This window comes from Pan troglodytes, chromosome 7 (genome assembly GCF_028858775.2).
Source record: "Pan troglodytes isolate AG18354 chromosome 7, NHGRI_mPanTro3-v2.0_pri, whole genome shotgun sequence".
NCBI classification, from domain to species: Eukaryota; Metazoa; Chordata; class Mammalia; order Primates; family Hominidae; genus Pan; species Pan troglodytes.
Genome location: NC_072405.2, coordinates 123,628,553 through 123,655,654, shown reverse-complemented (window position 1 = coordinate 123,655,654; position 27,102 = coordinate 123,628,553). Strand labels below are relative to the sequence as shown.

Genomic DNA, 27,102 nt, shown 5'->3' with positions numbered 1-27,102 from the left:
ACACACAATATCTTAGCACTTGAGGATTTTTCAGTCTATGTAAAAAAAAGACAAATTACCCCCAAATTTATTCACTAGTCAATTTTTATATACTTCAGATGACAAAAAGTTGCTGAATAAATGGAATGTAAGTTAACATCCTCTATACTAGAGTGGAAGTCAAAACTCAAATCTACATTTAATAGGACTGGTACCTTGGAACATGGAGAAACACTTACCCTTATTAGTTGTACTCCAGTAAATGCCTTATTAAAACTTTGAGATTGCTTTGGGACACTTAGAAATACTAACTGAAGTGGTTAAGTATGTTTTCATCGTACACAGTTTACCACTCAGTTACATGTATTATCCACAGTTCTCATGTAGAATACAAGTCTTCTGGTTCACCTAAGAACTTCATAATATTATGTCATTACTTAATAAATGATCCCCAATGGGAATCATATTTTACTACAAAATCTGAGCACTATGAGGTGCATTTAAAGCATAATTAAATCCTTTCTCAAGTCATTCCTTAGAGAGTTTTTTTAGAAGAAGTAAATATAGCATAGTTAATGTAATTAACTATGACATGGTTAGTGAAATGGACATCGATTGTCATTTGGAGCTCCTCTCCTCACTGATTTCAATTTGGGAGGAAGAAAATCAATTGTTACTGTTGGCAGGAGAGAAGGAGTGGATGATATCAAAGCTGGCTTCTTTCTCAGGAATCAGTTACCACTGAATTTTCTTAGAAAAGAAAAGGATCTTCATAGTATTAGAACATGGTTAAAAGAAATAATTACTAATTGAAGGTAATTTCAAATAAAACAACAGAAAGTAAACGTTTATTTAGCAAAGGTACAAGATCAGGGAGGAGCAACGATGGCAGAAGGCTCTGTAATTAGAGAAAGTTAAATGCCAGGAAATTTAACATCTATAATGGTTACACAGAAATAGTTGCTAAAACAATAAAATACTTTCTTCATATATCATTTTATGCTTTCAAATTTTAGATTTCCAATTTTTTTTTTTTTTTTTTTTTGAGACGGAGTCTCACTCGGTTACCCAGGCTGGAGTGCAGTGGCGCGATCTCAGCTCACTGCAAGCTCCGCCTCCCGGGTTCACGCCATTCTCCTGCCTCAGCCTCCCGAGTAGCTGGGACTACAGACGCCCGCCACCACGCCCGGCTAATTTTTTGCATTTTTTAGTAGAGACGGGGTTTCACTGTGTTAGCCAGGATGGTCTGAATCTCCTGACCTCATGATCCGCCCGCCTCAGCCTCCCAAAGTGCTGGGATTACAAGCGTGAGCCACCGCGTCCGGCCTTAGATTTCCAATTTTTAAATTTTGAGATTAGGCAGTCAAACTAGCATTGATAGCCTAAGCATCACTATCTCATTATGGAAGCATTACTGTTTCATTAAAGTTATTAATTATAAATGTGGAAAGAAAAAGATTCATAAACTAAATGGTTAGTCTCTTAAAATGCTAACTGTTCCTTATGTTTGTACTAGATTTCAAATTTAATTTATTTGCATAAGCCATAATGATTTCCGGAAAAAAAAATAGTCACTAAAACAGTATCACGTTGGATATATTCAAAGGAAATGTATATGACTACTTTGTAATTTATGGCATTTTAAAAAGAATACCATGATATTTCATGCCCCTATGTCTTGGGTCTTGATTTTTCTCTATTTGCTGTAACACTTCCTCTTCTCACCTTCAAATTCTCAGTCGTCCTCTAGGACAAAACTCAAAATCACATCTTAGGCTAAACCTCCCCAAAATCCTTCCTAGTACCTTATTAACACCTTGATTATAGTGCTTAACATAGTTACATTTTTTTTTTAAATTTTCTTTCAATACATTCAATTTCTTGAATGCAGGGTCTATGTCTTTCATGTACATGTTGATGTCATCTAGCAAAATTCTTTTCACTTGGTAGGCGAATAAATGCTCCTTAACTTGAATAGTCCAAAAGCATCAAAGATCAAAGTTTTATAAACTATTTTGTAGAATTGTCTTATAATTTTCCTTTGATGCACTAAAATGGAAAACACATTTTGAAGAGGTAAAAATTTTCATGAAAATTTAGAAATATAGCACTAGAATTTTTTAAAGTGGAAGATACTTTGGTATGTGATCCAGCATTTTTAGGAAATTTCCCCTTCAGGCCATATTTTCATTTAAAATGTATAAAATCAACCTGGATGGGTTAAATGACAAACTTGGTATTTTCTAAATTTTGTTCTAAGGTATAGAAAGTTAATATGTATTCAGTAAAAAAGAATTTCTATGAAAAATATATTTTAGAAACATTCGATATAATATTTCCCTTATCTTTGGAAATTCACAGTGCATGTACATATATTAGAGATTCCAAACATTACTGGAAACAGTAATCCTGTTTAACTTTAACTCAGAATTTCCCAAGTATGTTTACCATTAAACCCCTTGTGTGTGTGTGTGTATGTGTGTGTGTGTGTGTGTGTGTGTGTAATTCAACAAATTATTAGAGTTTTTTTAGTACCCAGTTATAAAAATGCTGGACTATACTTGTACTTGCCAACAAGCTATTTGGGGGCAAAATAAACTTCAGAATGCAGACTCCATACGTTCTCAGTCTACTTTAAGCTGCAAGTATCCATCATTATACTAAACCTCACTTTATAAAATTAAGCATATAGGTGTTTTATAACATACTTAAAGATATATTATTTTATTTTATCCTACAAATGTGGGATCCTATAAATTCTTCTCTTTTTTTCACATAGATACAGAGAAAAAGGCTCCCCAAAAGTTAAATTTTATATTACAGGATTTTTATAAAAAATAAAATTAAGGAGCAAAATGATAGATTTCCTGACCATGAAGAGTCTCCAACCATGAGTTCCTTCCAATGTCCATGTGTAGAAGAGTTAACACAAATAAAACTATTTTTGTTATCTGTTATAATGTATGCATGCTTCCAAGTTGTGTTTGTTAACCTTGGAACTACACAAAATTGTACCACCGGTGAAACTAGTGTGTGCACCTTTCTCATTTTCCTTCTCCAGTAACTTAACGAGAATTGGTGATTTGTTAGTAGCACCGTTTGTCCATTGTAACTTTGAGAAGACTGCACTTCAATTTTTTTCCACTGTATTGAAGTGGAAATGGCAGGTACCTTATCATGAAATATGTTCATCATGACTTCTCCAGCTCCATTTTGTTTTCAGGTTAAGTGCTTCTTTCAGTCTAAAGAGTGGGTTAAGTTTTTAAAAAATGTTTATTTGTTTCCTTCTAATAATTTACTTTTGTATCTTCAGAATTCATTTTCTGTGCGGTTTTTGAGCCTCAATGGCTTCTTGAGTGTTTTGCAGTAAACAGGAGATCAAAAGACCTTATCTAATTAGCTTTCAAAATGTTGGTTGCCAAAAATTTCAAATTATCCACAGTATCTACCAAATATAACATTCTCTTTAGATTTTATGGTGTACAGTAATACAGTATAGGACATGAGGCTTTTTCTCACTCTAGATGGAAAGGAAAGAGGAGTAGTTTTGAAGCATGCTTATGTGAGCATTATATGTTATAACAACAAAAGAGTAAATTGTGCCATAAATCAGAAAATATACAAACATACATGGTTTTATATATGTGTAAAAAAAACATGTGTATATATATATACATATGTATATACACACACACACACATATATATATATAGACACATGCAGAGAGAAGAGTATATTTAGTGTGCATTGGAAGGAGTATAAAGTCCTCATCAATTCATGAAACTATAAGCAATTTTCTTCCTCAGTTGCTGTCTCCTTGCTTTTGACTGTTGGTTCTTAGTGATGACCATTGAAGATAATATATGTGAAAGTTCTTCATAAATTATAACATAAAATATTAGATTCATCACTCATGAATCATTTCCTAAATATTTGTTGAAAAAATAAATCATTACAGTGATAAGATTGAATTAATGTATTTTGTACTCATTCTCTAACAGTTGAGAATTTAATGATCCATATTGTTCTAGAATCAGTGTATTATTCAGATTGATGATGAGGAATTCAGAGCCAAATCTTCTCTCCTAGCTTTGACCTCGGTTAAGTTATTTAGGCTTTCTTTGCTCATTTCCCCATCTATAAAGTGAAGATAATAGTAATGAATATCTGATACAGTGGTTGATAAGATTAAATAAATTAATATGTGTGGTATCAGAGAGAACTCCCATAGCCACTGCACAGGCATCAGGCTAAAATGTGTCTGAATCGTAGCCACTTCCCCATAATTATTTAGGGCACATACATCTGTCTATTCCTTCTTCTTGTCCTGTGCCCACTCTCCTGTCAACTCCTAAGCAACAGAGGGGAAATGCATCAGCACACTTTATTGATTTGGTGTAAGAAACATTTACCTATTTAATAATTATAATTTATGTAATTATGTACTGTCTGTGGATCAGTATCCAATACTTTATTCTATAATGTGGACCAACAGACCCCTTAAACAAAAATTCTTTGTAATTTACTCTCAAAACTAATGATAATTTGTTGTTTTTACAGTGGTTTCAAGAAAGACTTTGAGTACTGGTTTTGTCAATCATTAAGCATGTGATTCCTCTGAGTCTATTTTCTACTATAAGGGTCAAATTAAGAGTATTTAGGTGAGATGTGGGGATAACATGAGAAAATTACAGTAATGCATGTAGACTAGCTTTCCACACTTAGTAAGCACACTACATGTTAGCAGCTGCATCTATATTGTTGCTAATCAGAATGCTTTTGCTTTGTTTCATTATCTTTCTCTTCCTTTTTACTTCCTCTTCTTTTTCCCTTCTAGCCCCTCTAGTTCTTCATCCCCTTCTTCTAGCAATCATTGCCATGTTCTTTTTCTTTCTAGATCCTCCTTTTAAATTATTTCTCTTGCTTAAACTCCACATCCAGTTCTGTCAATTGCATCTTCTCACACATATTTAATTCTCTATTCATTCTCACATCTGACATTCATAGTAGGTCCTTATTTTATAATTCCAGGACCATTATGCAGTATTTTATGTTTTTATTAAATAAAACTTCAGATTTAATCAAGAGATCCATTTACTAATTAAAACATCCCCAAAACTAGGTATAACTTTCCGTAATTTCTTAATGCTATGCATTGTCACAGTTATGACATTGCTGTTCTAATACAAATAATTACTTCTAAACCCACGGAACTTTGTTAGAAATGTATTCAAAATCTCATATACAAACTAATTATCCCATGTTACCACCATGGGAAACCAACAGGAGCATCTATACATATTTGATTTGCTTTTCTAATTACTACAATGTTTTATTATACTAAACCAATTTGAGAAACACTTAAGAGTATCTGACTACTTGAAATGTGTGTAAGTAGTGCCTATTCTTAGTTTCTCCATCTAGGTCAACTTTTGTTTCACTTGAATATGGATCTTTCCTACCTAGTTTCTTAATCTTAATATTTGAAGATATTTTTGGTGAATCTATGTAACCATGTACATACTAAATTCACTTCATATAATTCTAATGGGATATGCGAGAGTTTGCCAGCATTTCTTTGCCAGTATTCTTTGCACCCATTTGCAGTTTCTATTTCTCCAGTGCCTTGTCGACTTCTGATAAATCAAGATGCTTTCCTAGTGCTGTTGACAACATGAAGCATCTTTCTTCTGCCTCTCCAAATATGAGGTTTTCATATTGAGATAACAGTTAGAAATGTTATTTTGCAGGCATAAGCTGATTTCTTCTAAGGTTTTCAAGATGTAGGGTCTGAAATAGGTTCCAGATACTTTCCATGATACATTTTGAGAAATAAAAGTATGATTAGAATAAATGTGTAAACTCATCAGAGAACAATGCCAAAAGACAGTGCCTATTTAAACACATCATTCATTCCTTAATTTCGTCACTTATTCTTGAAGAATTGTCAGTTCCTTTTTAAGTGTTAGACGCTTGGCTGAACAGCTGTAAATATAAAAGATAACAAGACAAAGCATTCCCTTGTTAATCTATTGATTTTACCGATCTTTAGAGGAGTGATATTTTCTGTAATTACAAAATATCATGAAAACTTCTGAAGGAGTTCACGACCTAGTGATGGAAGAAACAGAATAAACTAATTAATTAATTAATTAAAAATGTGATGTACTCTGTAATGAAGATAATCAGGAAGTCCAGTAAATTTATTCTGAAATTTTAGAAAATGTTCCACAGAGGAAATGTATACCTGGGTTCTAAAGTATAAAAATATTTCTTCAATTTAAGAAGTTAGGAGAGAAAATTCTACAGAAAGGAAGTCTCCTGGGTCAGTGAAATACTGCATGGAGATTGTTTTGGCATTGATATGTTGGGTGTACAGGCTGGGGACAGTAACAGATTTGAAAGAAAAAGCAGATGTAAGATTCAGAGGATAGAAATAAATAAGCCCAGGGAACTTGCCCTTTGTCCACCTTATGTACTGTCTCAAAAAAGTTCACTATAAGTGGAAAGAATGGAGAGAATCTTATATTCCATAGTAAATACTTTGTTAAATTGACAATGTGGAGTCATCACATTTTTAGCAAGTGTGACACTATCAGTCTGGGTTTTATAAAACAACCTGGGCAATAATACACACAATGCAGTATAACAATGGAGTCTAGGATAAAGAAAATAAAACAGAAAATAATAGCAATAATGTCAGAAAGAATTCAGTTATTAAATACTGAGTCAGTCACTATGCTAAATGCTATATAGTATCATTTAATATTCATAAGAATCCTTAAAGGTGGGCACTTTTACTGTGCTCACTTTTCAAAGAGGGAAGGGTAATCATTTGTCCCAGGACCATCTCAATTTTAGCATTAAAAATCCTGTTTGGGGAAACTCCTCAGTCCTGTATAAACTGAGATAGTTTGTCACTCTAGGTCTTAAATTGATTAAGTAATTCTTCCAGGATCAAACAGCTAGCATATGGTGAATCAGCCTGAATTTAAATTCAGACAATTTGACTTTGAAAACATGTGTGTCCTTGGGCAAGTTACATAAACTTTTTACAATTTAGTTTCTTCAAGGGCAGAGTAAAGATGGTGTAAATTTCTACCCCAGAGATTGTTTTAATGATGACAATAAAATGATATGCACAGAAATGCTTAGGTCAATATATGGCACATCAAAAGTCTTCAATACATTAGCCACTTTTTTGTAATTGCTCTATTTTTACATTAATATTTTGTGGGAAAGATAAGAGGATAAACTGATGGTGGGGAATAAAGAGAGCAAACTGAGGGCCCAAGTTTTTTGTGGTTTTGTTTTTGTTGTTTTTATTGTTTTTAGCTTTAGAGATTGGATTGTAATTTTACTAATTTAGGAAGACCATGAAGAGGATAAATTTCCTTATGAGAAATAATAAAGTTTGTGTTTAAAGTATTCAATTTAAAGTGCAAGAGAATATTCCTTTTGTCCTGAATATGTGTTCTTTGTCTATTCCATGCTGTTAACAGTGGGAATTAGCCACAGGTGAGTAGATTTTCATCATACTGAGTCACACAAACTGACTATGAATCCCAGTAGACATTTTATATTTTATTAAAAACTTTGTTGTAAGATGTCATTTTACATCTTGATTTATTTTTACAAATATTACCCAGTAATAAGGTAGAGGTAGAAAAAGAGAAGAGAAAGAGTATTTGCTATGTCCTCAAAAGCATCTGTAACTCAAAAACTTCCAGCGCTCTTACACTCTCATGTTTTAATTATTCCCATGGTGCTTTAGAGGCTCATGATAAGCAGGTATTTTATTTGATTACCAAATTTGACTCAGTAGCTAATATCTGTTTGCTAAAAATATTTTTGAAATAGAAATCAATAAAGCTAAAATTGTGAAAAGCGCAATTCAAATAGCTGAAGATATCTTTTCTTAAAGGAATGTATGCTGGTAAATTAAGAACTTTAGCAACTGTAACAATGTAAATGTTTTTCTTTAGATTGAATTTTTTATGGGAATTTTTTAGCTTGGTGGTCTCTTGTAAGAAATATAGTACAGATATTCAGTTCAATATAACTACCATGTATGGTGACCAACTAAGTGCCAGACGTTGGTTTAATTGCTGCAAACAAAAATTTTTTAAAAATTAAAGATGTCGGTCAAATTCAATCAAATGGCTAAAAAAGGTACTAAATAACTCCAATTTAATGGGCTACATGACAAATCAGATGGTCAAAGGTACAAAGAAAATTAATTATCTTCTGTTTTAAATTTTTTTTTTCAGGAGATAGTACCACAATGTATTATTAAGTCATCTACTCTAAATATCTGGTTTCTCTTCCTCATTTTCTCCCTCAAATTAATTAATATCCTATATCTCCATTATATTCCATTGCCACTTTTTACTTCATGCTGATACTATTTTTCATGGGAACTATTATGTTTGTCTCTTGCCTCATCTTAATCCTGCACATGAAATACAAATCTGATTATGGGATGTCCGGTATGAAAAATCTTATATTTTAGCTCTGTATTACCTATATACCTTAGCATAGCATATAAAGATAATCAAATACTAGTGGAATGAATAAATTAATGCATCCCTTTCTGGCCTATTCAGGCTTATCTTTAACCCTCCCCAAAACATAGCGGGATATCTGGTTCAACAGGACTAGATGAATATGCCACAATATGATATGCTTCTGGTTCTTCTCCCTGATACTGTTCTTCTGTCCAGTTTCCCATTCAATTGTTCAACTACAGTATTAGGTGTCAAATTAAGATATTTAGATGAGATGTGGGGATAACATGAGAAAATGACAGTAATACATTTAGATTAGTTTTCCACACTTAGTAAGAACTACATGTTAGCAGCTGCATCTATATTGTTGCTAATCCAAATGCTTTTGCTTTGTTTCATTATCTTTCTCTTCCTTTTTACTTCCTCTTCTTTTTCCCTTCTTGTTCCTCATCCCCCTTTTCTGCCAATCATTGTCATGTTCTTTTTCTTTCTGGATCCTCCTTTTAAATTCCTTCTTCTGCTTCTTCTGGATTCTCCTTTTAAAGTCTGTCTACATTTGCATTTTGAGGTCCTCTCCAACTTCCCATACATATTTTACTTCCTCTAAGAGGATTTAAAGTCCCCTTGTTTCTATTCTTCACTGTAATCATAAAATTTATTATGAATACCTCGAAAGTATGGATTTTATCTTATTTATCTTTTTTCCTTCATTGCCTCATGTGGTACTTGAAAGACAGTAGCTTCCTAATGTATATGCTGATTATTAAAGGCTTGTATAAATTGGACAAGTGATATAGAATTACTGCTGTATTCGTAAAAGTCATTTATCAGCCTATTACATTTTACAGTTTACAGAAAGTTTTACAGACATTATCTCATTCCAGTCTCATTCATATGAGGTCACTTATTGTGATGTAACTATACTAAAATGACGGAAGAAATTTCTGTCTTCATTCCTCCAACACTGTTGGATCCTTAACAATGAAACCAGCAAGTATGTATGCAATTAATGAATAAAAAATAACTGGAATTTCACAATCTAAACCATCATTTCATTTGTTTTTAATCTTTTTTAAGAGGCAACAGAATGGTCTTATATATAGGAACACTGCCAATTCAAAATGTTCCTTGGCTTTCTTGCTCAAAAAGATCATTTTCCCAGGTTTAGTTTTAAAAATCTGAAATGCTTTATAATGTATATGCTCTATATTGCCATTGCGGGAAGCTCTCTTCTTTCATGCCACTCTTCCGTGTAAATTTTGGATCATATTTTCTTTGGCACAATGACTTTCTGATTTAGTGTGCTTGAGAAACATTTGAAGTAATAGTATGCAATGAAATTTTTGGGCTTAATCCAAATTGATTGTTTTCGGTAAAACTAACTGAGGCTCAGTAATCTTATTTAATAACCACTGCAGTTTATTCTGATGTAGTGGTCTGTGGATCACATTTTTAAAAAGATTGGTGAATGTAGTCTAATTGCTATGATTGGCATTGAGTCCCCATTTGTTGCTTTGGGGGTTAAAATATCAGTATCTTTAGGCTTTGGCTTTCTTGCTTGTAAAATATGATTTTTAAAAAATACACTGACTGAGAGAGAGAGAGAGATCAATTCTAACAGAATATGCCAGTATTGTGCTAGTCAAAAAGAGTGCAGGGATGACTAAATGTAAAAGCTCTTATTTATTAGATGTTTCCTATGTGCATGTAGTGATCTAAATTGTCTTTATGCATCAACTCAATTCATATTCAAAATCACCTTACTTAGTGACATATATTTTCGTCTTCATTTTAGAGAAAAGGAAAGTGAGTCACAGAGAAAACACATAATTTGCCCAGGAGCCCACAGCTTGTAAATGGTCAAAATGAGATTGAAATCCAGGAAGTCATCTTTACAGACATCTACTACCCCCACTCTTAAACACTATATTTGGATTCTGCCTACCAAAATAAAAAAGGCAAGGGAGGGAAGAGCTAAAGAGAATACTGGCACATCTTCTCCTGCATTTCCATATATTTGGGCTTTTCCAAAACATTTTGTATTTTTGGCACAATATTTCTTAAACTGCAACTAAAATTCAAGGCTGTTTCAGAGGAACAGTAAGAATGATGTCACTAAAGATTTTCTACTATTTGACTATCTCAACTTTATATTTAAAGGTTCATACAAATGTTTAAAAGAAAAACATGAATGTCCCCAAATAAAATTTAATGCACGTAAATAGATAATTTTCATATAAAAATGACCTCTAAAGATGAGGAAAATGTTCAATTGAATTTTAATAAAAAGCAAATTAAAACCACAATGTGATAGCATCTTTTCTGAATTGTGTCTTAGTGTTTTCCAATTTCTTCTTTTCTCTCTCCATCCCTGTCATAAACTTTAAATATTATTGCTTCTTAAGTACCACCTTGGGTATTTTATCTTTTCTTACAAATTCCCTTAGGAGATTTTACCCTCTTCCATAGATTTAAATAAATGTTGAAGAATCCACAAATTCAATTCCCAGCTCTGACATATTCCCTGGGGTGCAGACTTATATTTGACACTTTTGTTCCCACAAGAAGAGTCAATGCCAAAAAGTGTTAGTCAAAGCCATTATGTGAAGTCAGCGCAAGGTTTATTCAGCACCTCTCCTTGGTAATGTATTCCCAATCAGTGTTGAGACCTGGCACACCATTCAAGGTGCATGTATGGATTCAGTGAGCTCATTTTTCTTTGACACATCACATCATAACGACTAGACATAAGCAAGATCTGTCTTTAATGTTTTAGGACATTGGTAAATTGTTTCATTTTTGTGTTTATTTTATTGTGAATGATTGCGGTTTTTATTTGTCCGGAATGCTCATTTATTTTTCTTATTAGGGTATTAGGGTAAAGTTTTAAGGCTCTGAGAATACAAAGTTTGAAGAGACACAATGAGGTATATTTTGATCATGTCTACTTTCAGTGCCTGCAGATCATCCAGGCAGGAATATGTACTAAGTAGTGATGTTAGGGTTTTAGGATTTTAGGGTTTTCAGAAAATTGACTCCTGGTAATTGACTTTTGAATTATTTATTAGAGTTCCCAAAATTAAATTGTTTGAACCAGATGAGCAGTTTTTCACAGGCTGATAACTCCTGTCTTTCATTATATCGCATTATCATTATGCATATTCTGGTTATTAAGCTATTCACTAAACTTCAAATGTTTCCATCTATTTTGATTTTAGGGACTAACAAAACAAAACAAATTTAGACTCTGTTTTGGGTGCCCAGGCTGGGACTCTGCAAACTCAATTTATTCTTTGTCAGGTGACTTTCCACTGGGTTCCACAAGTAAGGGGTGGTAGAAAGCAGACAGAAAGAAAAAGGAGGAGAGAAAACCCTGGCATTTTCCTGTGTTCCTGTATTCTTGCTTTGTTTTTACTGGCAGTGAAGCTCCAGTGTGGATTTTTATTCAATTCTCCAGATTCTTGTAGCACTTTTCAAAACAGCCTCCTTATGCCTTCTCAGATGTACTACAACGAGATGAGTGATTCCCTATTTTTTGAGAACTGGGTCTCAGATCTTTGGGATCCTTTCAACGAACCTATGCCTTCTAATAGACCCAAACCTTTGCCTTTGTTTCTCCAGCTCTAGAGATGGAAGCTGCTGTTATTTCCTATCTGACACCTCAGTGTTTCACTTTATTTATCCTTTAGCAGCTTCTAAACATATGTTCTTTCTATTGAAACACTTAGTATGTTTTTTGTCTTCCTGTCTGGATCCTGACTGATACACTATGTAGATTTCCATCAGAAATCTTCTTCAATAATGAATAGTGCTTTCTCTTAGAGGAAACAGAATTCATTTATTAAACATATTTTGAGTGCCCTCCAAATGTCAGACACAGAGTTAGGTGCTAGGGTTTCTAAGTGTTAAGATAAATAAAATATTTCTTGAGAATACTTCAGTTAGTAGAGGAGAGAGAGAAGTCAATAATTATTATAGACTATGACAAAAGATTCGTATTTCAGCTTTAAGGAGGGGACATGAGCTAAAGTATCAAGACAGGTTTTTAAGTATGGTGGGAATTTGGGGTAAAAGATGAATATTAAGAAGTAAGATGAACACACTCTATAAATTTGTGTATTCCAGGTTGTTTTCTAAAGTCCGTAAGAAATAATAATGTAGTTAATCTTAAATCGTATGCATTAGATAAGTTGCTTTAGCCACAGTTGGAGAATGTTTTGGTAGGGGGTGCACTTGAAATCAGAGGGACCAAGTGAGAAGGTGTGGTCACCCAGCTGGTGGAGACAAGCAGCATTTGAATAAAGGAAACCAGAGTTGGAATAAAAAGGATACAGATCCAGAATTACTGATAATAAAACACAGGAGTGATCAGCCTCTGAAAAACTGCCCCTGTGGTGCAAACAATTTAATTTCGAGAAGCTTGCTGAACTGTAATAAATAATTCAAAAGTCAATTACCAGAAGCCAATTTTCTGAAAACCCTAAAATCACTGCTTAGTGCATATTACTACCTGGACGATCTGCAGGCACTGAAAATCGACATCATCAAAATGAACCTCGTTGTGTCTCTCCAAACTTTATATTCTCAGAGCCCTTATCTTTCTGAATTGTGCTCCTATCTTTATAGACCAGATGTGTCTGCTTTTTGCCTCTTTCCACTCAACCAGGCTCCTCAACTGTCTTTTTCAAATGTGCATTTCTCCATTTCCACTTCTACTAGTGATGCCTGTGTTAGACTCTACAGCTGTAATAAGGACTATGTTAGTAGGAATATGTGTGTCCCTTTATGTTTCTTTGTTAAAACTCTCTTTGATACTATGAAATATATCATTCTACAGCACAGATTTGCACGGATAACTACCTTGCTTAATCCTCTTATTATTTAAACTGATCCCATCCCTGCCCATCTCTCCACTTTTATGCATCAACTTTCCTAATTCCCCTACTCTTTTGCAGTACACAGCTACTTGAACTCCTTAAGACTTTACGTTCTTTCATTTCTCCCTCTGTGCCTAAGTGCTATTCCCTCTCTGCAGTGTCCATTCCTCCTCCTCATCTTAACCCATGCTTTAACAGATTTTCTCATTTCCTTAAAAATCTATCCTCTGTGAAATTCTAGAGTGTTTAACAACTGTTTATTTATTACTTTTATTTATTTATTTATTTTGAGACAGAGTCTTGTTCTGTTTCCCAGGCTGGAGTGCAGTGGCACAATCTCAGCTCACTGCAACCTCCACTTGCCATGTTCAAGGGATTCTCCTGCCTCAGCCTCCCAAGTAGCTGAGATTACAGGACTGGTCCACCACATCTGGCTAATTTTTGTATTTTTAGTAGAGACAGGGTTTCATCATGTTGTCCAGGCTGGTGTGCAACTCCTGACCTCAAGTGATCCTCTCACCTCAGCCTCCCAAAGTGCTGGGATTACAGGCATGAGCCACCACACCACCACGCCTGGCCAACTGTTTTAAAATTCTTGTGCAGAAGTGACTAGTAACCATATGCTTAATAGAATCACAAAGTTTATGAGACTTCTAATATAGACTCACAGGATTTCCTCATTCAAGATTACTCTCTGATTCTGCATTTTGGTAGATGGTATTAACGTTCAGAAAAAAATTACTAAGTTAAAGTACCTTAATTATGCTATAATCCACTTAGTTATTTTTTACAAAAGTATTACAAAAATGAAAAAGAGAAAAATCACCCACCAAAATGATAAAGGACTAAAATGGATAACTACTAAAGAAGTACAAAAAACTAAAAATAAAAAAGACTGACTCATCACTTATTGTAAACTCAAATTAAGTAAATGTTGGTAAAGCAAAACTGTAATAAGATTTTTGATTATCAAGTTTTAAGTATTTAAAAATCATAACAACTAATGCTAATGAGGATGCTGTGAAATTAACATTGTCTTAATTATTCTTAGAATCTTAGTAAGCACAACGTTTTTAAAGAATAATTTAGCAATGCATACAAAATATCTTTATGTACTTTAAAGAATTATAATTTTGTAAAAACAATTCCACATCTAGGACTCTAAGCAGATGTTCAGATATGCAGCCCAAAATGTTTTTTATGGTAATATCTATAAGAGTAAATGTTTTAAGCAGAAATTCTCAAGCAATATTAAGATATTTAAACAAATTTTGTTCAATTAACTGTAATTAGATATTAAACATTAATTTTTAGAGATGCTAATGTAAATAAAATAAACAAATATAAATCTGAATACATGATATAGTCATAAGAATTCCAAAGTTATCTATTTGTGAATGGGCAAAACTAAAATAGAAATGAGTATTTAAAAATAGTAGCATAGGTTATCTCTGTATGGTGGGATTATGAGTTATTTTCTTTATGCGTTGTATACTGTATTTCCTAAATTTTTTACTTATGGCCTCTTTTATAAAATCATATTTTACCTCCTTTATTGAATTGGCCATTTGATTATCTTATTAATGTGTTTCTTACCCTCCAAGGCCATGCAAGGGACATGTACCTTTTGTTTTCTTCATCACCGTATCCCTAGAAACTACCATACCATGGGCATTAAAGTGCTTTGAATGTTTGCTTAATAAATAAAAAATTGGACAGCGCATTAAAATGAGGTTTTTTTCTTCAAAAGAGGTAGATTTATTCTAATGAAGTTTAAGCTTTGGAGCCTTGCATTTGCTCAAGCCCTTCAAAAACTCTGAATGGACATTAGTAATCTTCTTTTTTCAATTTTGCATTCTTTTTCTTAGAGTTAGATCCCCAAAAGAATAAATTTCAGGCCTTTAAAAACCTAGATCTGTTTCTGCTTCTTGGATAGTCTTCATTTTCATTAATTTCTTCTTCATATATAAATGCTTCATTTTGCAGAACCCCTTGTAATCCCCAAATATGTTATATAAATTATTTCCCTCACACTTTAATTATTCTATGAAAATCATTTAATTTGTGTTTCTCTTTCCACTTGCACCTGGGAAACTACTTTAGCTTACCTGTAGTGATAAATTCATACCAGTTCTGTCAAATAAAGAAAAAAATCTTCTAAAATAATTCGACAACTTTATTGAAGAGAAACATCTATTTTTGAAGTCAAGAAACATTGTGCGAGCTTGGCATTTATATATGGAGACGGGATTTGGATCTATTCCTAGCTGAAAGAGCTGACTGCCTGGAAAAGGCCTGAGGGAAGAAGTGAGAAGCAGTCTTCTGAGGTTTGCCTTTTTCTCTTTCTTTTCTTTTTATTCATTTTTTTTTCTTTTGGTTTATTTGTTTTCCTTCAGACTGCAGCACATCAGGACATGGTTTTCTGGCCACATCACATATTCTGAAAAGCATTTGGTCTCCGAGTGGCACATATCAAAGACAACAGGAGACTATAAAGCATTCCTTGGGCAAAAGGGAACCTTCATTTGGTGATGACATAAGTCAAAAATTAATTGCTTTAAATATCTATTTGCTTGAGAAACAGAATATAGGCATAGTTTAAAATCATTTTTGTGTTACTATGGAAGGTTATTGTTCAAGCAGTTTGGTTTTGAGTTTGGATGTGTTAGTAAATTGTGGTTGATGTTCATTGTCAGTCTTTGGGAAAGTGGCAATAGTTATTTATTTATCTGCAAGTTGTGGAAACATTAGTCTATATTCAGATCCATTTCAATAAAGGGCATTTACAGTAGTTCATATTTTTCTAATTCTTTCTTTTTTTCTAAATTTGAAAAAAGGAAACACACATGCAGCTTTTATATGTAAATATTCTAGTAATATATTCAGGAAAATATCGTTCAGAGATAGGGAGTTTTCGACTATTGTTTTATTCATACCTTAGTTTGAAAAATTTTATGATGTGATGATAAGCAACTTGAAGTTAATTGAAGTGTCCTGTTAAATTTGAATGTTATAAGATAAACCTGTGAAAGCAAAATTTTCAACAAAAGGTAAAATTACAACTCTAATGGAAATATCAAAATGAATATGTTAAACAGTTTATTTACTCATTAATTAATGAGGGAACCCCACGGATGTTATAGCTGGTTAAAAAAAAGAACCTTTCAAAGAGCAGACACAGTATGGATCATGAATATTGAAATGAATATGCAAATGGGGGCAAGTTTGCCTTTTTCAACTGTGAGGTGGGAAGTGAATTAAATAAACATCTACTGGACAAGATCAAATTTGCATGTGACAAGACAGGAATTAGTTTCCATTGCTATCAATTTTCCACAACTTGCAGAGCTGTAAGATAGCTTTCATAAAACAGGAATCTGATAAACAGGAAGGGTGTACTCTAGTGCAAAAATAATGCATAGTTTCTATTTAATGATGCATATTTATAGATTTTCCTGCATATATAAGGCTACTGAAATATAGTCATTGTTTTCTGTTTTGTAGCTATAAAATAAATCTCAACTTTGTTCAAAGATTAAAAAGTACACAAATATTATATTATTAGATTAATTTCCAAGTAAAATAAAATGTAATTGAATTACAAAGGGGGCTGGAGAAGCTGAAGATATGAGATCCATTGCAGCCACATTCTTTTATAGCCACTTTCTTTCTATTTTTATTACTGATACTTATCTGCTTAGGTGCTGGAGCTAAAAATCTGTGAGGTATTACTGACCAGTCCTTCTTCTTAGGCTACACATCCAACCTATCACTTAGTCTTCATGGTCTGCCTCCACTGTCTGTTTCAACCAGTTCACTTCATTTTTATTGCCTTCTTCCTAGAACAAATAAATTTGCAATGGTTATATGCCTTGTGGAATATTATTATATCTTCCTTACTGGAACTGTTGTATTTAGTTTTATTTTATACTATTATGTTATCCACAAAATACTCAGAATGTGTGTGTGTGTGTTTTTTTAATTCTCAGAAAAATCCCTTTTTAGCAAGAGTTAATATGCAAGTTTTTTAAAAATTCCATGCAAAAGACAATAATAGCATGGTTTGTTTACCCAAATGGGTTCATGTTCATTATAATTTACTTCTCCTTTTGACTACACTAAAATATTCCTACTGTAGAAAATAAAAGACCCCTTTTCATTAACCCACTATTTCCCAGAGTAATGATTTTTTAAATGTAAATGAAGTGTCATTAGTATCTCACTTAAAACCTAATGATAATACACAGTTTTTCACAGAATGGAATCCAAACTTCTTGTCATGGACTACAAGCTCCTTCATGATCCCTTTCTACCTCCTCAATTTCATTTTGTAACATTGTGCTTTGGGGCACATTGCACTTCTTTCAATTCCTTTAAAGTAGGGTTTCTCAAGTTTAGCTTCTTATGAAGAGCTGTCTTCTGCACTGAAGAATGTTTAGCAGTATTTCTAGCCTCTATCCACTAGATGCCAGTATTAATCACACACACACACACACACACACACACACACACACTTCAGTGTGACAATCAAAATTGTTTTCAGCCATTGCCAAATTTCCCGTGGTGGGGAGTGGCAATATCTCCCCTAGCTGAGATCCACTGCATTAAAGCAGCAAACATTCTTGCACGTAGACATTCTCATACAAATTTCCTCTACAAACAAGGCTCTTTTTAGGTTCGCTGCGTGGCTGCCTTCTTCTCTTTCTATAAATTTCAAAAACACATCTCTTATTCTAAAATGCCTTTCTTGTCCACTATAACGTAAAACTACTATCTACCCTATCCTCTGAGGATTAAATACTATTCTTTTCTTTATATAACTTACCACAATATATAATTAAAATGTTTACTTATATAATATTTACCTCCTCAACTAGACTATATCTCTAAACAAGGAATGTCAGTTTGGTTCACCATTTGCATAAGTTTGTTTCATTATCGTATATTCAGGTCTTGGCACAGGACTGACACTGAGGAGGCATTGGATACGTATTTTTTGAGTAAGTGAATGCTAATTTGAGTTGAATTTCCTATTCATAATACAGGATCTTCACATTACACCATATTCAGAAGTTCACAAATGACTCACTGTGCTTAGCAAAATTGTCATACCAAGAATAAATGTCGTTCTAAGGGTTATGCCTATAGTAGAAAATGATGTTTTCTGTCTATGTTATATTATTATTATTAATCTCATAATGGAACTTTTGGAGAAGCCAGAAAAATCTATTTAAAGAGCTGTAATCATTGTATCAGCCTTATTTATTTGTGTATTTATTTTATTCCCTCAGTAGTTTATCCATTTAAATCCAAACTTATATGACCATTTTGAAAATCTTCCAAAAAAGCAAGCACACCGTTTTCAGGCGTGCTCCTCGTTTATTTTTTAGAAAATATATTTTAATATTTTTTCATCCAGGTGCTACTTTGAAAGTATTGAATAAATAACTTTTGGCAGATAAATCATTACTCAACACAATCTGCTATAATAATTTTGGGTTGAAAGCTTATTTTTAGGCTTAATGGTATTGAACCCCAATACAGATCTCAAAGCCAGTTAGCATGATTGAACTGAATTGCAGATGGTCCAACTCCAAGTGTGGTGCTTTGCTAAAATTAGAGTTTCTAATGTTTGTAAAAATAAATATTTGCAAGTTTTATAAATACCGTCTAACACAAACTCGTAGAAAAATTGAAATGTGTACCTTCTTTGGATTAAAAATATAGCTCAAATGAACTAAAACTCAGCTTTCAGATAGCTGGCACATAAGGCAAAATCCTAGGAAAGCTCCCAATTTGCACTGTAATGTTAGTTCTCTAGATTTCACTTTTGACTTATCAGCATCTCCAAAAATTGATAAGAAATAGATAAATCACTTTCAGATATTATTTTACAACTGGAATACTTTATGTGTATACTGAAATAATTTATTCTTTTCTGTATTTTAAAAAGAAAATGATGTTAATGAAGGTAAACTTCTTTATTTCAGCATCCAAAATATTTTTAATAAGAGGGTAGGCTCCAGGGTTTGTTTTTGTATCCTCGGCTGGCCCTTCGGTCTCTCGCGCGCTCGAACTTCCGGCCATTGGAGCGGATGTAGGGTTTGCAGGGTTTCCGGGGCGTACACCCCTCGGCCCTTTGGAGGACTGGAGAGCCGGACGACGCCGCAGCCCTTGGGGGAGTCCAGCGCCAGCTGGTCAAAAGTGAGGCTCTTGCCCCGCGCCCCGCCCCGTCCCGCCCCGTCCCACCCCACCCCGCCCCACCCCACCCCACCCCACCCCACCCCACCCCGTCCCGCCCCACCCCACCCCACCCCACCCCACCCCACCCCACTCCCTAGAAGATGTGGCTGCGGGCCCGGCTGGTCACGCGCAGCGCACACACCTTTAGTTTGGGCACCTCCTGAACCCGCACGTCATCCGTTATGGCCCCCACAACCACGGCTGTTTTGTTTTCCCGGCCAGGAAGCTTCATCTTCCAGATCATCCGGGAAAGGGGCAGAGGTGGCCGGTTGTTGCGACTCATAAACAACCTCTTCAGCACAACCCGGTTGAATGTGGAGTTGGTTCCTTTGCCAGAAACCTGTACAGCTTGACCGACAGACAGCCTCAGGTAGATATCCTGGCTCTTGGGCTCCTTGCGCCGAGCCTTTCGGTCCTTGTTGTGGCGGGTGTCAACTCCCATGATGGCGCCTCCCGCCTGGCCAGGTCTGGAAAGAGAGAGTGGTAAACTTTCTTTTGATGAGGATTAAAAAAAATTGGATATCAATTTTTTTATATATTAGTTTATTTTGGACAACAAACGCATAAATAATACAGAAAAGACAGAAGACAGAATTTGCCATATACTCTTAAGTGTCTTGTACATTCCAACCCCTCACCTCCCAGTTTTTGAATGAAATGACAAATTTTCTACAAAATATATTTTTTGTTATTATTATTTGAATCAAAATATGAATTACTAAACAAACAGTTCTTGAACATGTATTTACTTTTAAATACCCTCATATAAGAAACATACCAAATTATTAAAGATGTTTTAACATTTCATATTAAAGAAAAAATAATTATTAGAAATTTGTACATCAATCAAATAACTTTTATGCCTCAAAGGCTATTTGGAAGTATTTGTCTACTTCAGGAACCTACTTTTTAAATATATATATCCTGCCTTTAAAAGTAATTAAATTTTATCTTCTATGTTCAAATGAACAAATTTATATATGTCCAGATTCATGAAAGACATTGAGTCATCTCATTAAAACAATGAGCTTGAGTTCATCTTAAATAAAAATTTGCCAATTGACAAAATAAAAGTTACATTCATATAGATAATTAAATCAACCTTCAGTGAGCGTCTTAGACAGGGCTCCAGTATGACATTAAAAGAACACAGCACCATTTTTGACTAAAATTTTGGTAAAAAATTAAAATATCATACACAAAATTAATTGTATAAGACTTCTGATACTTATTTTAAGTTTTCTTTAAGTAATTATAAAAACCATTATTCTAGTTCCAAATTATCCTGGCTTGCTCTTACTTCATTTCTCTGTTCTTCTAATTTTTATGTAGGTCATTTCTCTCATATTTTAGTCTTACATAAGCTACTCCGATTTTATGTTGGCAGAATTTTAAAAAATCAAATCCCGCTAATACTAATTGCTGACTCTTCAGCAATTAGCAAATTGTTCTGGGGAACAATCATTTTTCAACGGTCCCTCTTAGCTTCATTCCTAAGGAGGGTTCCATCTTTCAATGCTGTTCGTGAAGTATTGATAGTTTATTATTTTCCTCGGCATGACACGTGTGTGTGTATGTGTGTGCGCATGTGCGCACATATGTGTGTGTGTGTGTGTGTGTGTATTAAATAGTCTTTGGCTTTGAATCCATCTTGAAGTGTTTTCTACTGGCTGCCTCTGAACTTTGCCTACTCGTTTCAGTGGAAGGGGGAGAAATAACTTCTAAATTATAGTCTAAACTCAAAGCGAATTTTACTTATTAGACATATGCTCTTGGCAGACATTAGCACAAAGTAGATATTCGGTATCTGTTTGTTAACTGACTGATAGCAATATGGACATCATTATATGTTATTAAGTCTCTTTTCTGGTGTAACAACTCTGTATTTTGTGAGCTACATTAGCAATGATTTGGGGAGCAAATGAGGATTTCCTTAGGCAGAATACCTGTTATGTTGTCCCATTATTCAGTGATGCTCCATTCTTAGAATGACATCGTTTTTCACCATTATCTTGAGATTGATTTTGTAGGTGAGGAAAAGCCATAGAGAAATTTTGGTAAACTTCTGTATATAACATAAAATTCTACCCTTTTGTTATACTGGGTAAAGTGATGGTCACAACTTTCAAATAAAAAGTTGTTTTATATGCCATCTTGTAGAACGCTGTCTTCCAACTGTAAAAACAAACACAATGATAAGTGCTTGGCCACGGATAAAGGTATAGGCAGCATTAATCTTACACTCATGCTAGATCCTCATGGTATTATGGTGTTCATTTTATTGTTTTTTTTTTTTTTTTTTTTTTACTTTTTAACAACAAGGTGCATATGGCAGTGTACACAAAGAATAATTGAATAAGTAGTAAGATCAAAAGGAGAATTAGATAATTAAATCGACAACTGTTGCTGAGTTATATTAGGAATGCTTTCAAATGCCCTCAATTCCTCCACAGCTGAGCTCAAAATATTATAAGTAATATCGATGTTGGATTTGAAAAACAATGTGAAAATGTCTTACTCCAAAAATGTGTATTTCACTAGATTTCACTTGTCTGATATGCCTTCTTTTAATGTGTTTATTCACATTTATTAAATATTAGTGTATGTGAAAGTAGGGTGACAGGTGAGGAATACAAATTTGAACTTCTGTATTTTTCAGTATTTCCTAGCACCAACCTTCTTATCTCTAGAAAAAATTTAAGGAAGCTGGGGGTAAGAGTGCTGTGGTCTGAATAAGAATTCAAACTTGTCTCATTCGTTAAAATAATATTTCAAAAACATGCAAGGAATATATGCCAATGTATTCTTCATATAGGTTTAAAATTTTTATTTTAAATCTTAACATTGCCATGTATATTTTTCTTAATATCTTTCATAATGTAATTATCAGACTGTAATGTTTTTCAAATACATGTGTTTCTGTGTCTATACTCATATGCCAAAGTGTGTATATATATGATTGTTCTCTGCATTATTTACTTTACATAAGTATATTATAATGTAAATATGGATAGATATGATATTGAGATAAATGCACCCATATCTAGATATTATATAGCTAGATATATGTGGAGAGAGAGAGAGAAATTTGGAGATATTCCTCCTATTAGAAAAATATTTAATTGGACCTGAATTTTAGAGAGATATTCAGTTAAATGTTAATTCACCAACTCCCATTGTGGCTTCACAGAAGTGAGATGTCATGTAGTTCTTTCATATACATTTACTGAAATTGAGATATAAAGAATATGGACAACTCTCCCCAAAGGAGTAGTATAGATTACAGGGAACAATATATCATAGTGCATATCAATTAGTCTGTGAGTCAGGTGACCTAGGCATAGTTTCAGCTCTTTTAGCAACTTCATGTGATGCTTTAAATATGTGATAAATACCCTAGGTTTTTGTATCTTTTAATGACTCAAAAGTGACAAATTCTAAGGTCCTTTCCCATTTTTCATGTTAGTAACATTGAAGGAAAATTATTAACCCAAAAAGGTAGACAAAATTTCAAAATACCAGTAAAGTTAATTAATAAACATCTTTATTTCATATGTAAATGTATATATGTGTATTTATATAAATATATATACACATATAATGTAAGCTGAAAGTGTTGGGCTGTGTGCATTTATATACATATACATATTTAAGCAATTTTTAATACATAAATGAAATTAAAATGGAAAAATATTGTGAGCGAGCCTGTGTAGTACCAGTGGAGTAAAACAGGGATCAAAATAAAAAAGGCTTTGTGTGTGTGTGTCCATAAAATCAAATATAACATCACCAATTATTTTATTTTTAAATAAGTCAATAGAAAAATTATTTTTTCGAGTAAATAAATGCAGAGATTTTATTTTTTCCTGAGTGGTTTTGAGTACAGATTGAAGCAGGTGTTACATATGAAAGCACAGAATATAGGAATACCATCTGTGTGTGTCTAATTTTAGCCAAAATTTTTTCCTTTACTGTTGTTTACAGATTAGAGAATTGGATTCTGCTTCAGAGTGGCTTTGGTACTAGTAGCTAATCCCGTTGAAGATTAAATGAAAATGCTAATTTTAAACAGTTAAGATTATTTTATACCATTAGATAGATATATTTTACAGCATAATACACTTCTAAATTTTTTACTTTTTAAAAACTGTGTATAAATGTGTCTTTTCTATGCTTTTGGAATGGTATAAAATAAAGCAATCAGATTACTTACAGTTGTGTGCCAACTTCTATGAGGTTGTATAATTTGGGGGATAAGATCAGGACTCCCCCTACTGGCTGCATGCCTGCTTCAGTTGCATCAAAATCAGGATATAAAAAACTCAGGAAAACACTAGAAATTTAGCAGAAGAGTAAGTTAAGATCCTCCAATCCGCTTCTCATCTTATGTATGTAGAAATCGAAGCCCAAAATATTAATGGATTAAAACTCATATTTATCCCCTGTAGCTTCAATCATCTAATTACCTGGGGCCAACTAAGTTTACCAACCTAATATGGTAACCATTAAGAATAATAAGATAACAAAGGATACTAACTATGGACTTTGTGCAAATGTGAACTTTTTCAAAATAATATTGTTATGGTACTTCATACAATTTTTAAATTACAAAATACCTTGGGGAACTAGCTTGTTTTCTGATATAAAAAATTGACCTCCCAAATATTTAAAATATAAGATAAAAATTGCACCTGGCCTTGCAGAGTCACAAATCCTGAGTGAACAGTTAATCAATGGATTAAATAATCTTGACCTCAACTTAATTTTTTTTAACTAGTGTGGAACTGTAGGCTATCACTAGCGTTTTCCTAATACTCATGTAAGTCTAAAATCTTTTTTTAAAATTCTACTTGCTATAATATTGTTCTCATTGAAATACTCCCATATGAGCAATACCTGTTCATATATGTGAAAAGTCTTAAGTTCCTTGTTGGCTTTTTGCTTTACAAGCTAAAAACCACAATTCACTCAACCATTCTTCACAGAGCCTATTTCACAGTTGTTTAGTGCGTTCGTAGATCTCTTAGGAATCTGAGTGTGTTTATTTCCCTTTCCAAATTGAGTAGCTGACACTATTCTTCCCTGCTTAAAGACTCAGTCTGTAATTCTTAGATGTAATTGATCTGTGATTCGTTGCCTGCATCCCACTATGATTTATTGTGATAACCCTCTACTGTTATTGACTCACATTAAGATTATAAACACTGTCACCGAGTTCCAAGGCAATTGCCATCTGAGCAGTGCAAAAGCAAATAATAAAAAGATGAATAAGAATAAGCTTGATTTGGATAAAATATAAAGTTGAGAGAACAAGCAAAAATGTATAATAATTGTACCTCTGTTGTCATTCATGGAATTGTCAGAGGCAACTTAGAACCTGCCATATGTACAGGTACTGCACAGTTGCATATGTATTTAATATTTACTATTTGTAATTTACAAATATGTATGACCAAAAATTAAAGGTATAAAACATACTGATATTCCCAATATTCCACTTAAAGTTTATTAAGTAGCTACCTTATAAATGTTTTTTAAAAAATATTTAGAAATAATAGAATACTGGCTTTATCCTCAAAAAGGAAGTAGTTAAGTAATACGACTGAGAAGACAAATATGTAAGCAACTCATTATAATAGAAAAATGGCATATCTATTTCAAAATCATCTAAATTGTGAAATAACATACATTTTGTGAAAATTACTCTTCAAAAACTATGGACAATTTCAAATATATGCAAAAGTAGAGAGTATAATATGATTAAGTTCCACATACCTATAACGAAGGTAAGACAATTGTAACTTCATGGCCAAGCTTGTTTCATTTATATTTGAAATTACTCTTCTCCTCCCACAGATTACGCTGAGACAGATCTCTAGAATAAAGATAATTTGTTATTAATCTTACAATGACTTTATTGCATGTAACTTCATGATACAACCAAACTCTTCAGAGCTGCAGATTTTTTTTTAACAGGCAAAATATAAACTTTACGGAGAATTAGAGAAGACCTGAGAATAGCTCAGTAAACATGGCATGTTGGTGTAATAGGGTAAGAATATCAATAGGGATGGAAGAGATTTATTGCCAGAGAAGTAAAATAACTGAGAAATGAATAGTAAACATTTAATAGTAAATAGTAAAATTGCCAGAGAAGTAAAATAACTGAGAAATGAATGCATATAATGAACCAATAACCTAGAGTGGGTGCAGGGGATATATCTTGGAAGATAGGATGAATGTGTTTGTGAATGGCTTAATTTTGAGAAAATTTATACATGCATTCAATAAGTGATTTGTAATGATCTTTCACAATATGCCTTTTTGTGAAGTTAAGCTTCAGTAACAATTCGTTGATTCTACAGTTGTCTACAAGATAAAAAAAAAACCTAATCACAATTTGACAAGGTCATTTAGATTCTATCTTTTAAGTAAAAGGCTGGAAGATACATCACAAGTTTATGTTCCAGTCATATTCAACAACTTGCCACTCTAGTTTGTTATGCTATTCTGTGTGTAAACATTGTTTTTTACTCTGCCAGCTATCTTTTTCCTTTTGTGAGCAATCCTTTTATGTGTTTTTTTAAATTTATTTAAATATTTATTTTAATTAATGTATGAAATTATATGTATTTATTATGTACAACATGATGTTTTGAAGTATATATACATTGTGTAATTATGAAATTTAGCTAATTAATATATACATTACCTCATATAGTTAGCAGTTTTGTGATGAGAACATTTACTCTCTTTAGTATTTTTCAAGAATGCAGTATATCATCATTGACTATAGTCATCATGTACAATACAATAGATCTCTTGAAGTTATTCCTCCTATGTAAGGGTAATTTTGTATCCTTTTACCAACATCTCCCAATCCCCCACTGTCACTGCCTCAGCCTCTAGTAATCACCATTCTACTCTCTATTTCTATGAGATTAACTTTTTTTTGATTCTACATGTGAGAGAGATAATGTTGTATTTGTCTTTCTGTGACTGACTTATTTCGCTTAACATAACGTCCTCCATGTTCATCTATGTTGTTGTAAGTGATAGGATTTCATTCTTTAGTAGTGTCTTAATAATATTCCATTGTGTATATATACCACATTTTCTTTATCTATTTGTCTGTTGATGGACACTTAGGTTGATTCCATATCTTGGCTATTGTCAATAGCACTGCATTAAATATGGGAATTCAGATATCTCTTTGACATACTGATTTAATTTCATTTTGATATATACCCAGCAGTGGGATTGCTAGATCATATGGTAGTTCTAATTTTAATTTTATGAGGAAACTTCATACTGTTTTCCATAATATTTGTACTGACTTACGTCCACACCAACAATGTACAACAGTTTCCTTTTTTTCACATCCTTACCAGAAATCATCTTTTATCTTTTTTATGATAGCCATTCTAACAGGAGTGAGGTCATATCTTATCAGAGGAGAAAGTTCTTTTTTTCTCAAGCCAACAAAAACAGATTCA

General features: G+C 33.2%; 1 protein-coding gene across 8 annotated transcripts in view; it reads left to right on the top strand.

The window, feature by feature from the left end:
* The window catches only part of CSMD3 (CUB and Sushi multiple domains 3), a 1,209,558-nt gene that overhangs the window by 40,773 nt on the left and 1,141,683 nt on the right, over nt 1-27,102 (top strand). The window contains exons 1-2 of one of the 8 annotated variants that reach the window (XM_016959790.4): nt 19,449-19,567; nt 19,829-19,976. The exons of the other annotated variants lie outside the window; for them this stretch is intronic. Coding sequence (XP_016815279.1) covers nt 19,919-19,976 — 58 coding nt within the window. The 5' untranslated portion in view covers nt 19,449-19,567; nt 19,829-19,918. Of the gene's footprint in view, nt 1-19,448; nt 19,568-19,828; nt 19,977-27,102 lie in introns of those variants that run through there. 8 annotated transcript variants of the gene reach the window in all.